Source organism: Denticeps clupeoides, chromosome 12, assembly GCF_900700375.1.
Source record: "Denticeps clupeoides chromosome 12, fDenClu1.1, whole genome shotgun sequence".
Lineage (NCBI taxonomy): Eukaryota > Metazoa > Chordata > Actinopteri > Clupeiformes > Denticipitidae > Denticeps > Denticeps clupeoides.
In genome coordinates this window covers 9,278,009-9,292,353 of record NC_041718.1, presented here as the reverse complement: position 1 = coordinate 9,292,353, position 14,345 = coordinate 9,278,009, and the positions used below count along the sequence as shown (strand labels likewise).

The following is a 14,345-nucleotide window of genomic DNA, read 5'->3' as shown; positions in this document are numbered from 1 at the left end:
TTTTATAAGTAAAATCTGCATCAATACATGCCTGTCAAAGCACCACTTATCTATTAACTCAATAAAGGGAGTGAAAGCAAAAAAATAAGAACTTGCAATTCACCCTGTCATGCTGTCAAACACCTTCTGGGCCAAATCCTGACTGATGGCAACCCATTCCTTCATAACCAGTGCTTGGAGTTTATCAGAATATGTGTGGTTTGGTTTGTTCATCCACTTCTTGAGGATTGACCACAAATTCTCAATTGCATTAATAAATTGTTCTTCGCCAAACTGTTCTAGGATGGTTGGGAGAAGTTGCTGTCAGAGGATTTTGGTACCATTCTTTATTCATGGCTGTGGCAAAATTGAGAGTGAGCCCACTCCCTTTGATGAGAAGCTTCCCCACACATGAATGGTCTCAGGATGCTTTACTGTTGACATGAGACAGGACTGATGGTAGCCCTCAGCTTTTCCTCTCCAGACAATCATTTTTCCAGATGCCCCAAACAATTGGAAAGAGGCTTGATCAGAGAAAATTACTTTAGCCCAGTCCTCAGCAGTCCAATCCCTGTCCTTGATGTTTTTCTCAGAGAGAAGTGGCTTCTTTGCGGCCCTTCTTGACACCAGGCCATCCTCCAAAAATCTTCACCTCACTGTACATGCAGATACACTCACATCTGCCTGCTGCCATTCCTGAGCAAGCTCTGCACTGGTGGCACCCCGATCCTGCATCCTGTAGCCAGCACATCTTCACCCGGAGTCTGTGGGCGGTCCTCCAGGAGATAAAGTCCCCAACTATCCAGGAGTCCATCAGGATTGAAAGAGAGGGATTGAACACCAAAGCCAGCTTCCATATGTGCACACATAGAAAATTGTGGCTTCATGAAGGGTAGGCTTACCTCTGGTGATGTCCCTTCTCTGGTTCAGTGCTTTTCCCTGCCGGGGTCCCACCAGGCACTGGTCTCACACATGCCCTTCCTCCCCACAGCGCAGGCCCATACCAGGCACCCCCAGATTGGAGACTGGAGTTGCTCAGGTCCACAGGCTCTGTGGTGCTGACCACAGTGGTGGCGACTCAGTCTAAATCTTGTAACAAGCTGTACTAGATCATCCAGAGTCTTCGTCGTGTCGCTACATGCCAGTTCCTCTGGTAGATCAGGGCACAACAATAATATTTAGTATTTCCCATGAAGTACTGAAATTGTTATATTGATAGTGTATATATAAAAATGAAATATAAATGTAAACTATGAACTATGTATTAGTCTTACACCATGTCATTTAACACTTTACAGGCAATCAAAAGTCATGCCATTCTTTACAAAGCAAAATATTTTTCAGTTCTTTAATTTACAGACTTTTGCATATACCCTCATTCAGAGCAACTTGTTGTTATTATTATTATGTGTCATGTCTAATTTATATAACGCCTGTCATAAACCCACACTGTAAAAAACAATTCTGGAGGTTGGTAAATATTTTTAATTTAAGTTTAGTAAAAAATACCTAATTATGTTAGTGAATGAACCCATTTGTGTATTGTAACAGCAGTTACATAAAAAAAACAACTGAATAAAATTTACACAAATTGAATGTGTTCTGAACCACAATGAGCTCATGCATGATGTGGGGCGCGATTTTTTTGTTGTTGCATGGGTTAATTTGAATGTGCCCACCGTTTGGGTTATTGCTGGTTCGGCTGATGGGTTGGTGACTGTGTGCTAATACAATGAGGAAAGTGCAGGGATTGTTGTGATAATTTGGAGTGCCCCATCTGTCCCACTAATTATATGGCTGTAGCTGAAATATGCATTTGTCTGCCTAAATTGTAGCTTATTGTGTGTTTAATTATTTTGTTGATTCAAATGTAGACCTCATCAGCTGCATTTGAAAATATGTTTGGGGGTAAATCTAAAACTCCCTAAACAGGTGGGGGCTAAATTAAACAGATTAGTTATTAGTAAATGTTACTAAGTAGGGTTATTTTCTATTAGTTTCATAGGGTTATTGTTAGTTAGATTTTACCTAATTTGTTTATGTATTTATGTATTTCTTAACTTTGTAAATAAGATACTATTTACTAAATATGTGTAGAAAGTGGAACATCTGGGACTACACTAATGGAGTAGGGACTACACTAATGGATTTTTTTTTGTAATTATTAATTACAAAAGGCAAAAAGGGCATCTGATAAATATGAATATATGATCATTTTAATACTTATCAGTGGCAGAGTAATTAATGGCATTCCACAAAAAAAGTATGTAAATATATCTAAATGAATTGATTTAACTAGTAAATTAAAATTAGAAATTAGAGCCACAATAAATCACTGTACGTTTACTTTTGATACTTAAGTACATTTGAAGGCAAATTCCTTTGTACTTTTACTCAAGTAGATATTTAAACGGAGGACTTCAACTGGAGTAAAATTTTACCCTGGTTAAGTACTTTTTCCTCATGTTCCTAGTTTGTGTACTTCATCCACCACTGGTGAGTAGTTTAGGGTGTTAGTAGCCTAGTAGGTAAAATGCAGATTCTCACATTTAATTCACAAACGGACCAGTAACCAATGAAGTTGGGAAAGTATAGGAGTGGTAGGGTGAGATAGGGGTGAATGGGTAAGGAGGGAATTGCAGTAATCAATATGAGACATTATAAAACCAGTGATCTTATATGTAAGTCAAAGTTGGGTGATTAATTTAAGAGATTTTCAGTCAAATGACATTAAAATGTCTATCGAACCGCCGCTGAGCCGCCCACACACTGCTACCCATCTTTCATGGCTGCGGACTGCTCACCAAGGGTGATGGGTTAAATGCAGAGGACACATTTCGTTGTGTGCACCGAGTGCTGTGCAGTGTCATAATAACAATCATTTCACTCTCACTTCCTGATCTATAAATACAATGCAGGCAGCTACAGGGAAGGAACATAGCAGTGGAGTGGCTCTGGATGAGCTCAGACATTCACTCACCGCTATGAACAACATAGAGTCTCCAGCGCACCTATTGTACATGCCTTGGGGCGGGAACAGGAGAACCTGGGGTAACTTAGGGTTAAGTGTCTTGCACAGGGACACAATGGTAGTAAGTGGGATTTGAACCTGGGTCTTCTGGTTCAGAGGCGAGTGTGTTACCTGCTAGGCTACTATCACCCTACTACCAACGCAGGGAGACTATGCAAATTCCACACATGCAAAGCAGGGAGGGACAATCCTCGCCTGTTTGGTGCCCTGGCGGTCACTCTTATTGCCCAGTCCTGTACACTGGGCATTACACATGCACACTCCATTCCCCTAGCGGTCGCAAAGCATGCCAGTTGCGTTTTATATACACATGTATCCATACAGTACAGGCCAAAAGTTTGGACACACCTTCTCATTCAATGTGTTTTCTTTATGTTCATGACCATTTACGTTGGTAGATTCTCACTGAAGGCATCAAAACTATGAATGAACACATATGGAGTTATGTACTTAACGAAAAAACTGAAATAACTGAAAACATGTTTTATATTCTAGTTTCTTCTAAATAGCCGCCCTTTGCTCTGATTACTGCTTTGCACACTCTTGGCATTCTCTCAATGAGCTTCAAGAGGTCGTCACCTGAGATGGTTTTCCAACAGTCTTGAAGGAGTTCCCAGAGGTGTTTAGCACTTGTTGGCCCCTTTGCCTTCACTCTGCAGTCCAGCTCACCCCAAACCATCTGGATTGGGTTCAGGTCCGGTGACTGTGGAGACCAGGTCTCCACTTTTTGTTAAGTACATAACTCCACATGTGTTCATTCATAGTTTTGATGCCTTCAGTGAGAATCTACCAATGTAAATGGTCATGAAAATAAAGAAAACACCTTGAATGAGAAGGTGTTTCCAAACTTTTGGCCTGTAGAACAACCCCACACCAAACTTTTTCAATTACAGGCTGATCTTCGTTAAAAACAGAAGTCTTGGTGCGTAGAGGTTATGGATCAAGGTTTACAACCCAGACGAGCCCTTCTATCCCACGAGCACTAGGACCTGGGGGGGGAGCAACTCCAAAGGTAGGCCATGTGGGGAAGCCCGGTTTGAGATTTGAGTATTAAAAAAAAAAAAAAACTTTTAACTTTTAACTTTCACCCCATCCTTTCAGCGATCCGCTCCAGGTTCAGATCGAGAACATTTCATTGTGTTATCACGTGTAGGTTTTATACGGGCGTTTACAGACACACCTGCCTCCCAGGTGCCTTTAACCCGCGTAATTACCGGACGGGCGGATCCCGGACACTCACGTAAGTTCCCTTCTCTCTGGTTTTCCGCGGAGATTAAACCGGCAAGTTATGTTTCCGTGGCCGCAAATCACACGCGGCTCAGGTGGTGAAGGTTACCTGGTGCCTGGAGTTTCCTCCGGAGCAGGTGCGCTTCACGGGTCCGCCCAGCCAAACCCGCCTAAACGGCACCGAACATGGCGGAGTTGGTCAGGGACCCGCGACCGGAGGGCGAATTTCCCCTCCGTGATGGCGCGTCGGTGCCTTCATAACGCTACGTGCGACGTAATGACAGTCAGTAGCGCGTGTCGTTGTCCTTATTCCCGCCAGGAACGATCCCGAAATACGTAAACCAGTATAAGTAAAATGCCTGCACACTTTGTAAGAGAGACTTCTAATTCTACGCCGCTTAAGGTAAAGGGGTGTGCCTTAAAAGCACCGATGCCGATATTCGCCTAATTACAAACCACACACACACACATTCATGTAAAGTCTTGTGAAGTTGTGATTTAGTTCTGTTTAAAATTCTACCTAAATAGCAGCTCACCAGACCCCCCAATCAGTTCTCTTCCCGTTTCCGATGCCGTGCAGGTACCTACGATGTGCGATCGGGCAGAGCATTTTTACATTTACATCATTTATCTGACGCCCTTATCCAGAGCGACTTACAATCAGTAGTTAGAGGGACAGTCCCCCGCTGGAGACACTCGGGGTTAAGTGTCTAGCTCAGGGACACAATGGTAGTAAGTGGGGTTTGAACCTGGGTCTTCTGGCACAGAGCAGCAGCTCCTGTGCGTGTCTGTGTCTTGAGATTAACATTAAACAAAAGTTAAGACCCGTTGTGGAAGACCTCGGTGTCTTTGTTTGCTTTCACAACACTTCCTGGCCTCCTGTCCAATTTCCCCATTTTGCATTCGGCAAAGTCCATATCTTCACTGCAGATGACTGTGTGAGTGAGTGAATACAACTGTGAACACTGCTGCATTCATTTGAAATTTAATCATTCGCTGTAATCATTTCATAAACTGTAATACAGAGAAGTTCTACTGAGAAGACAGTAGCTTTAAGGCAGAGCAGCGCGGGTTTCATGGTATGTTGTAGCATGTCATAATATTCGAACTATTCTGATACTAGGAATGGTAAATCTGATTAATCACAGGGTTAATGTATCACGATTAAATTTCATTCATATTTAATACATTCATATATTAATTGCATTTAGTTTTGCAAACACTCATAAATAGTCAGTCAGTTTGTCTGAGGTAGACTTACTGAAACCCCGACACTACGTGAGAGTGGCTTGTCGCTAGCAGGGTGACGCGTTAGCAGCACCCCCGACTAATGTATTGGTGAAAAGAAAGTTCCTGCACACTGTGCATGTGCTTTGTGTTTCATCTTGGGGTTTTTTTTTGCCCCATTGAGAGTGAAAATGTACTGTTTTATCATCTTCCATATTGAGTTGCTGCCTGTCACTACCAGATCAGCTGTCCTTTTGCACATGTGCGAAAATAAGTCTGCTTGGACCAACTGGCCGAAATGCATTTCAAGGATTTTAGGGACATACTGAAATAAATATATAGATTTAAAAAAACGAATGAAAATTTTTTTTTTACCCAAAACTAAAAAAAATAGCAGTCCTCGCTTCTCATGCCGCAGAAGTGAAAAATATATGCACGTTGTGCAATTAGATAATGAGGAAATGCTGAGAGAGAAGCTTGCTTTGATGGTGACTACTGTGAAGCACTTCTTGCAAATGGGTTTGTCCACACATTTTATTTCCCCTGTTTATCCGGTTGATATACGAAATACTTCCAGACATTGCTCTTTCTTTTAACATTTTCTAGCAAGCTTGGTGCTGCAGAATTATGTTTAAAGTGCAAACACTCGATGAAAGTGTTTGGTAGCCAAGCGGAGTGATTTCCATGAACCAGCAGATGCGAAACTAGCATTTAATTATAGATAATTATCATACTAAATTTTAGTATTGATTTCTATTTGAGAATCATTTTGTTTTTTTAACAACCCTAGAAGTTGGACCAGCTCAGAGTTTTGCAACATCTGAGATTGCAGCTCCCACTACTGCTGTTTTGTGGACTTTTATAAAGACATCACAGGACTAGTAGACTTTGCGCATGTTAAAGTGAAAGTGGCTAATTTTCATATTTGAAATACCACAGCACTGCACACAAATGCCTCTGCATAACCAATCCCCTAATTGGTGTGTGGGGATGGTACCTTGCTCAAGGGGATTTCAATTGCCGGTCTGATTCTTTAGCCGCATGGCCACCAATACGTCATATCTGGCAAACACATATCAGTCATTGTGACTAGAAGGATGTGCAGTATTACTGCTGTACTGTACTGCTGAGTTCAACACATTTATTTGTGGCTCCTAAAAATATGTTTACATGGAAACTTAAGTCACAGACAAAAGTATGTTTTTAAAAAAAACTTTTTTTCAGCATTAATGTCCTGTTTCGTAATGCAGCAACAGACATCATAATGACAAGATTGAATTGTACTTTGAATGTGAGTTGCTTTTCAGTCAGGATACCATCAGTGGTGGTCTATCGGTTAAGGAAGTGGCCCCGTATCAGTAGGTTGCAGGTCGAATCCCGATCCACCAAGGTGCCACTGAGCAAAGCACCGTCCCCACACACTGCTCCCTGGGTGCCTGTCATGGCTGCCCACTGCTCACTCAGGGTGATTGTTAAATAGAGGACACATTTCATTGTACCACAAGGATAAACCAATCTCTTTCACTTCACCTTAGCATGGTGTTCTCAGTAGATTCTCTGAGTTCAGGTGTAAAAGTACAGTACAGACCAAAAGTTTGGACACACCTTCTCATTCAATGTGTTTTCTTTATTTTCCTGACCATTTACATTGGTAGATTCTCACTGAAGGCATCAGAACTATGAATGAACACATGTGGAGTTATGTACTTGAGAAGGTGTGTCCGAACATTTGGCTTGTACTGTATATAGAGGCTACACCCTCATAAGCCCTTCTGCACCATTTAGCATTCAGGCATGTCATGTAGCCACAAGAACCGGTTCTGTTCTGAGCAGTGACTTTTCATCATCCAATAAAGTAAAATATTACTGTGACCTCTGACAGTTCATCTGGTTCTTTTTTGTCATGCTTTGAATGGCCAATGTTAGGACATTATAAAACCCACAATGTCACAATTTTCTTATATATAATATAAAATATGAATCAACAGAACTTTTTTTCATATGTATGTGAAATGTTTTTGAGTTTGGGACAACCACTAGTTCAAAAAACATTTATTTTTTGTTGTCAAATTTGAATAATGTCTGTGTGTTCATGTATGTGGGATTTTAATATATATATTTGTGATTTGTCACAGGTTAGTTGTTCTGGGCGGGTCTGCTCTCACCTCTTTGCATAAGTGTTGGGGTCTCTGGCAGTCCGGGTGCGGCTATGTGCTCTAGAGGGCGCCATCTGTGCGCTGGTAGCCAGCAGTCACCTTCCAGGTCAACTGGCAGAAGGGCTGGCAGCTCTGTGTCACACTATGCCCTCTGTGCCCTGGGAGTAGGCATGATTGGCCTGGGGATCGTCATGATCGTGTGGACCGTAGTGCCGCTTGGCACCAACTCCACATATGCTACAGTGGTGGATACTGCTGGAACAACAAAGGGGACGACCTCCTCTGTGGCCTTCGTGCTGGTGGGCTCTGGCGTCGCTATGCTGCTGCTCTCCATATGTTTGGGTATAAGACACAAGAGGAGGTTCCAGCGTGGCGAGAACCAGACTGCTGTTGGAAACCAGTTAATGGACCACATCCCACAGCAGCAGTGAGTCTTGCTATCAGTTTTATTACATGTGTGTTCATGCACCAGTTTTCACTCAACATAATCCTCATGCAAAATGTGCAAGAGAATTGGGTTTAAGCATGGATAAGAATAATGCATGGTTTACTTTTATTTAGTTGTTGTGGTTTTCATTAGGGCTGCAACTAACGATTATTTTAATAATCGATTAATCTAACGATTATTGTTTTTATTAATCGTAGAATCGGATAAACAAAAAACAAGAAAAGCATTCATTTCCGACCCTTTATTCAAAAACAGAACCAAAATTTTTAGAAAGTGCACAAACATGTTGCTCCTTGAGCTGTTATAATAATAATAATAATAAAATAAAATAAAAATGGACTAACACAAAAACATACATACAGATGTATGCGTTACATCTGCCAAATATACTTTTTTTTTTTTTTTTTTAAATAAAGTGCCACCTGAGCTGCCAGAACGATAAATCATTTATAAAAAAATAAAGAACAATACAAATCAGAAAATTTAACAGGATTTGTTTGAATGTCAGAACTTGTTCTCTACACTGCACTGCAGATGCACACACTCGCAAACGCACACACTCACAAACTCTCACACTGACACACACACAAAACACACTGATTTCAGTCCAAATATCTAAAAAATCTGCTGTAACTGTGTTTCTGCTCAATTTAAATGCAAGTTTCGCTGCTCGCTCGTCTCAAGTTGTCTCCGTCGGTCACATTTCAACACCGACAGCCCTGGCGTCTGGACTAACCCTGGATACAAGAATACGATCGGAAATTCTCTGAACAGGTTAACAGCAAAATCCTTCCAACCCACTGAAAAGGGAAGTTCAGGTGCAGCTGTCCGAAATGAGTGTAAATCACCAGACCACTTTATATCGCACGGCACCGCGTCTCTGTGCGTGCAGGGTGACCAGATTAACACGGGCGGCAGGGACCGCCCACAGCTTGATTCCTTGTCGGCGAGTCTGTGGCTCAGCATGAAGAGTCGCAGCTTTTTTGAGTGCTGCTGCATTTTAGGCCGTGCTGTAAATTTGCTGTGAAGCAGCAAAGCAGAGGACACATTTCGATGTGTGCACTGTGTGCTGTGCTGTGTTTCACAGTGACCATCACTTCCAAGCCAACACTTCTCACCTGTCTGACTTTCTTCACCTCTCTTTCACACTTCTCCTTGCACAGGACCGTTGGATCTGAGTATCTGAACTATTTGCATTATTGTCATGGTAATCACTTTTTAGTTTGTGTTTTGTGCATATTGCACTGTTATCTCAATCTTCTGATACACGTGAAGTCAGCTGACTGGCCATGTCTGGTCATGTGTTTTGATTGTGTACAGAACTGAAGAACCAGCTCCCAATTACGATGTGCCCAGCTACGAGGAGGCGGTGGGTAGTGGGCAGTACCCGGTCCGGCAGAGCAACCTGCGGCAAAGCACGACCCATCTGCCATCTTATGAGGACCTCATTACTGCAGTTGAGAATGAAGGTGAAGCACCAGCTTCCAGCGAGGGCCCCACGTCCCCGGACACAGGCCCCAAACCCCAGCCTGCTTCAGCCATCACTGCCCCGCCCCGTCGTAGCAGCAGCCGTGCCAGTCGCATCTTCCGGCCACTGAGGGTGCGACGAATTGTTTCTGACAAGCTCCATCAAAAAGACTTCCGGCTCAAAATCCAAAGTCCCAGCCAAGGGCGGGTGACCATTGAACCCCTTACTCCTCCTCCACAGTATGAAGACAAGCCACCTGAATTCTGAGAGTGGAGTGCAGGCACAGTGTTTGTTTTTAAGATGTTTTATAGTTGGGGTGTTGTGTTTGTTATGGGGTGCATAATTTATTTACACAAACAGGGTTGTCTGGAAATTTGTCCAATGGGAGTAATGCTTTTAAGAACCAATGTTAACCAGTTTTGCTGGCTGATGCAGTGGCCTAAAATTATGACAATCCATGTAAGTGTGGGGTATTTATTCCTAAATTGATGTTAGAAAATTATTATTTTTATTTGTGATTACTGCTGTCTACATATGCAGGACCTGGAAAGATTTCATAATTTTCTTCTTAAGTTGATTTAAATAATTATCTTTCTTAAATTACCTTTTAGGTAATTTAGCACACAATCTGCTGCTTTAGAGTGAGGCAAATAATGTGAAAGAGATTTAGAATGTTTGTTTGAATGGAAACACTAAAACCTTAATACTTTTATAACAACAATTTCTCACTTCTTATGATTAATAGTTTGTACAATTAGCAATAGTACAATTTGCTCCTAAACTGTCCACTTTCTAGATGTTGTTGTGCTGTTCCAGATGTCATCTCCATGTTTTGTTAAGTAGTCAGAAGTAATTATCATTAAGCCTTGTTATATCTATATGTTTTTTCAACCTGTATCATTTCCTTAGCTTTTACTGTATTTTGTGCAGAAGTGCTTTCAGTCATCACATCGTATTACACAATTATATGTTTGCCTTGATCTTTGAAAAGGAATGTGTAAACTACAAAAGCTTTGATCATTTCAATTGATTATTCTGTTACTGTATATTAATCTAGTGTGTTCACTACTTCAAGCTTGTCATTTAAAAAAAAGAATAATTAAAATGGCTTGTGTATATATTGATAATGTATTTATATTAACAAGATGTCCTGGAAAAATAAGAGTAATAAAGTATTCTGAATATGTGTGGGCATTTTTTTTTGCCCAAGGATTGTTTAACCACCTAGTTTTTACATATTTAACTGTAATAAATGAATATACAGTACCCTCTAGTGGCTGCTCGGTCTGATCTAGGTGGCGGAAAATTACACAGTCTACATATTCAGCAAGATGAGCTTGTCTATCTAATAAAGTCTTTGTACTAACTGATATTAGACTGACTGTTAATATGAAGACGAAACCAACCTGTCTCTTGGTTATAGACACATCAGTATTTTGTTGGTGCTTGCTGGAGGCTGGTATTAAAAATATCTTTGGCAATATCATTTTATGGCTTTTTCTTAAGCACTCCATGTCATGAAAAATGGCTCAGAGTTCCCTGTGACCTGCACGATGACCAGGGAACAGAATGTCCAGAAATTTGAAATTAAATCTCAGTACACAAAACCTATCCAGAGGGCCTTCAATTAATTAAATAGATCCGCTTCATGTACAGTTCTATTTTCAAGTGTTTTCATGCAGTTCACGCTCTGTACTCTCATGGATTCATGTATTTTATATATATATATATATATATATATATATATATCAACAATCATTTATGAAGGTACCAGCACACAAATTATTTCTGCAAATTTGGCACTCTGCCTGTTATTTGACCAATATGAGGTTTTAATTTGTTGTTTTTAAGTCATTCTTGTTGGCATGTTGCAGACAGCCGAACTGTTTATCACGGCTGGTAAATTGGATGCTAATACCATCCAACATATTTGAAACATGGTCGCTAAACTACCACTGATCATGTCATCACATGGATTTGCATTTTTGAAACCATTTAACTTTTACAGTCAACTCATCAATTGTCAACTCCAGATTTTATTCACCTCTGAACTGAAATAAATGGTGTGACATTTCATATGTTTAACAGGCAGACTGTGTATTTTGCTGTGTCACCGTCCATACCACAAAATAAGCTGTAACACTCGTGCAACATCACTTTTCCACCAAGCATAAGTAGCAGGGTGTCAGTTTTATAGAAAATGTATGTTTATGCCATACATAAGGCAAAGCAATTTCAGGCCAGTTTTTTAAAACTCTCAACATTTTGACCCCATTAAATTAGGGTTAAAATCAATTAATTAAAGAAATTTGAGTTGGAAAAATCGATTAAATGACATTAAGTGCCGTGATGGCGGCAGTTGGAACAGGTCGTGATCGGGATGTGAGGCGTCCTTTATTCTGTGCTCTTGAGGCAGCGAGAGCTGCGCAGTTCGTCCAGAGAGGGTCGAGAACAGCCAGCGATTTCCTCTGCGCTGTTGTGCAGCTAGAAAACCTCCACACAGTCCACACTGATGCACAGTGGTTTGGGGTGCAGTTGTCTGTGTGCAGTGTGAAGAGAGGAGAGCCAGTACTGACACTGATGGATGAGGAGATGTGAGGGCCCATCCTGACCCTTTGCGTGCGGCCTGTCAGGAGGTCCTTAATCCAGATACAGATGGAATATGGGAGTCCCAGATCTGACAGATTACCCCAATCTGTGAGGAAGGACGGCATGAAAGGCGGAGCTAAAGTCTAGAAAAAAGGGGGCGTGCGTAGCTCCCCTGGTGCTCCAGGTGGGACAGGGTAGCATGGAGAGCAACAACTACACCATCCTCTGTAGACCTATTAGCCCTGTAGGCAAATTGGTGCATGTCAAAGGTGGGAGGGATGAAGGACATGATATGACTCTTCATCAGCTACTGGCCGATAGACATTCAGGCAAGTTATGGATGTTTTTATTTTTTTGTAAAGGGTCTATGGTAGAGGATTTGAGGCAGGGTGGGACAGTGACAGGCTGAAGATCTTTATGAAGACCCCGGTCAGTTGCTCTGCACAGTCCAGGAGCACTGTTGGGACTTGCTGCCTTCCTGGGGTTGACAGGCTGGAGCGAGCGTCTCACCTCCTGTCCCTCCACTCTTCAGGGTGGAGGTGAAGTTGATGTGAGCTGCTGCTGCTGCTGCTGCTGCTGCTGCATTTCGAACAGCTGCCTCTGGTGGCTCCACATCAAAGCGGCGAAAGAAGTGGTTCAACTCCTCTGCCATTTAGGCAGGGTGGTAGTAGCCTAGTGGGTAACACTCGCCTGTGAACCAGAAGACCCAGGTTCCAATCCCACTTACTACCATTGTGTCCCTGAGCAAGACACTTAACCCTAAGTTGCTCCAGGGGGACTGTCCCTGTAAATACTGATTATAAGTCGCTCTGGATAAGGGCGTCTGATAAATGCTGTAAATGAGGCAGCTCCATGACTGGTCCTGTAGTTGGTGATGTGTTGGACTCCCTGCCAGACCTGCCTGCTGTTGTTGCTGTCCAGGTGCTTCTTGATCCTCCTCCTGTAGTCCCTCTTGGCCTTCCTGATGCCTCTCTTCAGGTTGTTACGTGCCATAATATATACGGCCTTTTCTTCAGGCCTGTGCAACCTGAAGGTGGATTTTTCTCCTTTAGAAGCTGCTGGACCTCCCTTATCATCCAAGGTTTCTGTATACATTTCTCCACTGTGACAGTGTCCGTGCAGGTCTTGATGTAGCACAGGACACTAACAATGTGGAGTTCCAGGTCGCGATGTTCAGAAATGTCCCAGTTGGTCCTGTTAAAGCAGCCCTGCAGCTGCAGAGAGGCATCAGGGGGGGTGTATGCAGAAACCAACAGCAGTGACATGTGGTCAGACTGGGCCAGGTCAGGGGTGGGAGCTGCTTAGCTCTGTAGCCTAGCTTGATGTTCGTGTAGACCTTTATCTAGTGTGTTAGCTCCTCTGGTAGCAAGCTTTACATGGTTGATGGAATTTTGGGGAGCATGCGGTTAAGGTCCCCTGTGATGATGAACACTGCGTCAGGATGCCGCAGGCTGGGTCTACATTTAACTTACAGCATTTATCAGACGCCCTTATCCAGAGCGACTTACAATCAGTATTTACAGGGACAGTCCCCATGGAGCAACTTAGGGTGCTCAGGGACAAAATGGTAGTAAGCGGGATTTGAACCTGGGTCTCCTGGTTCATAGGCGAGTGGGTTATCCGCTAGGCTACTACCACCCTACATTTCACAGTCATGTGCTCCAGGTCTGGAGAGCAATAGCTATTAGTGTATTTTGGTAGCGGCGTGTCACTCAACGCAGATAAGCTATGTCCATTTATTAATTATGAAGGTTTTTGCAGCTTTATTAAACTGGTACAACAAGACATGTTTCATAACCACCAGAGGAAGAATTCAACTCAGAACTAGAAGGAAGATAATTATCGTTTTTGCAAGGTAGCAACATGTATTACTGACTAGCATAACCGGGTTATCGATTGTTAGCAGAGCAAATCACCATCCTTGGTAAATTTAAATGAGGCCACTGGTGTAAAAACTGTGAAAGAAGCAGTGATGCTAATGCAAGCTGGCTTTTTATAGCAATACAGTGTAAACGTATCGAATATAGTCAAGTATAAAGAACAAACTGTATGATTTAAGATTAATTGCAGACAACACACAATGTACCGTTGGTGGAATATGGAGGATGTATAATAATTATAAAATGGGGTGGTAGTAGCCTAGTGGGTAACACACTCGCCTATGAACCAGAAGACCCAGGTTCAAATCCCACTTACTACCATTGTGTCCCTGAGCAAGAC

At 42.2% G+C, this 14,345-nt stretch overlaps 1 protein-coding gene and 1 long non-coding RNA gene across 5 annotated transcripts; one reads left to right on the top strand and one right to left on the bottom strand.

Annotated features, from left to right (window-relative positions):
• Window positions 1-532: 532 nt before the first annotated feature.
• On the bottom strand, window positions 533-4,683 carry LOC114800758 (uncharacterized). Its single transcript, XR_003751430.1, has 3 exons — window positions 4,347-4,683; window positions 882-1,129; window positions 533-777 (listed from the first exon to the last, which is right to left on the bottom strand). It is a non-coding gene; the product is annotated as an uncharacterized LOC114800758 (long non-coding RNA).
• tmem51b (transmembrane protein 51b) lies at window positions 4,131-10,818 on the top strand. Of its 4 annotated transcripts, XM_028998521.1 has the most exons (4): window positions 4,131-4,250; window positions 7,600-8,047; window positions 9,232-9,275; window positions 9,389-9,798. In XM_028998521.1, exons 2-4 carry the CDS (start codon window positions 7,674-7,676, stop codon window positions 9,664-9,666), a joined length of 696 nt encoding a protein of 231 aa, XP_028854354.1. In that variant the 5' UTR covers window positions 4,131-4,250; window positions 7,600-7,673; the 3' UTR covers window positions 9,667-9,798. The 4 variants fall into 4 exon arrangements, with proteins under 4 accessions (XP_028854354.1, XP_028854350.1, XP_028854353.1 ...); XM_028998517.1 differs by lacking the exon at window positions 9,232-9,275 and having other exon boundaries at window positions 9,389-10,818; XM_028998520.1 differs by lacking the exons at window positions 4,131-4,250; window positions 9,232-9,275 and adding an exon at window positions 4,284-4,640 and having other exon boundaries at window positions 9,389-10,818.
• The last annotated feature ends 3,527 nt before the right edge of the window (window positions 10,819-14,345 follow it).

Bases quoted from the DNA above. Each gene is read 5' to 3' on its own strand.
- tmem51b (XM_028998517.1), top strand. From the start codon at position 7,674: ATGTGCTCTAGAGGGCGCCATCTGTGCGCTGGTAGCCAGCAGTCACCT. The intron at 8,048-9,388 runs GTGAGTCTTGCT...GATTGTGTACAG, and splicing joins GACCACATCCCACAGCAGCA to AACTGAAGAACCAGCTCCCA.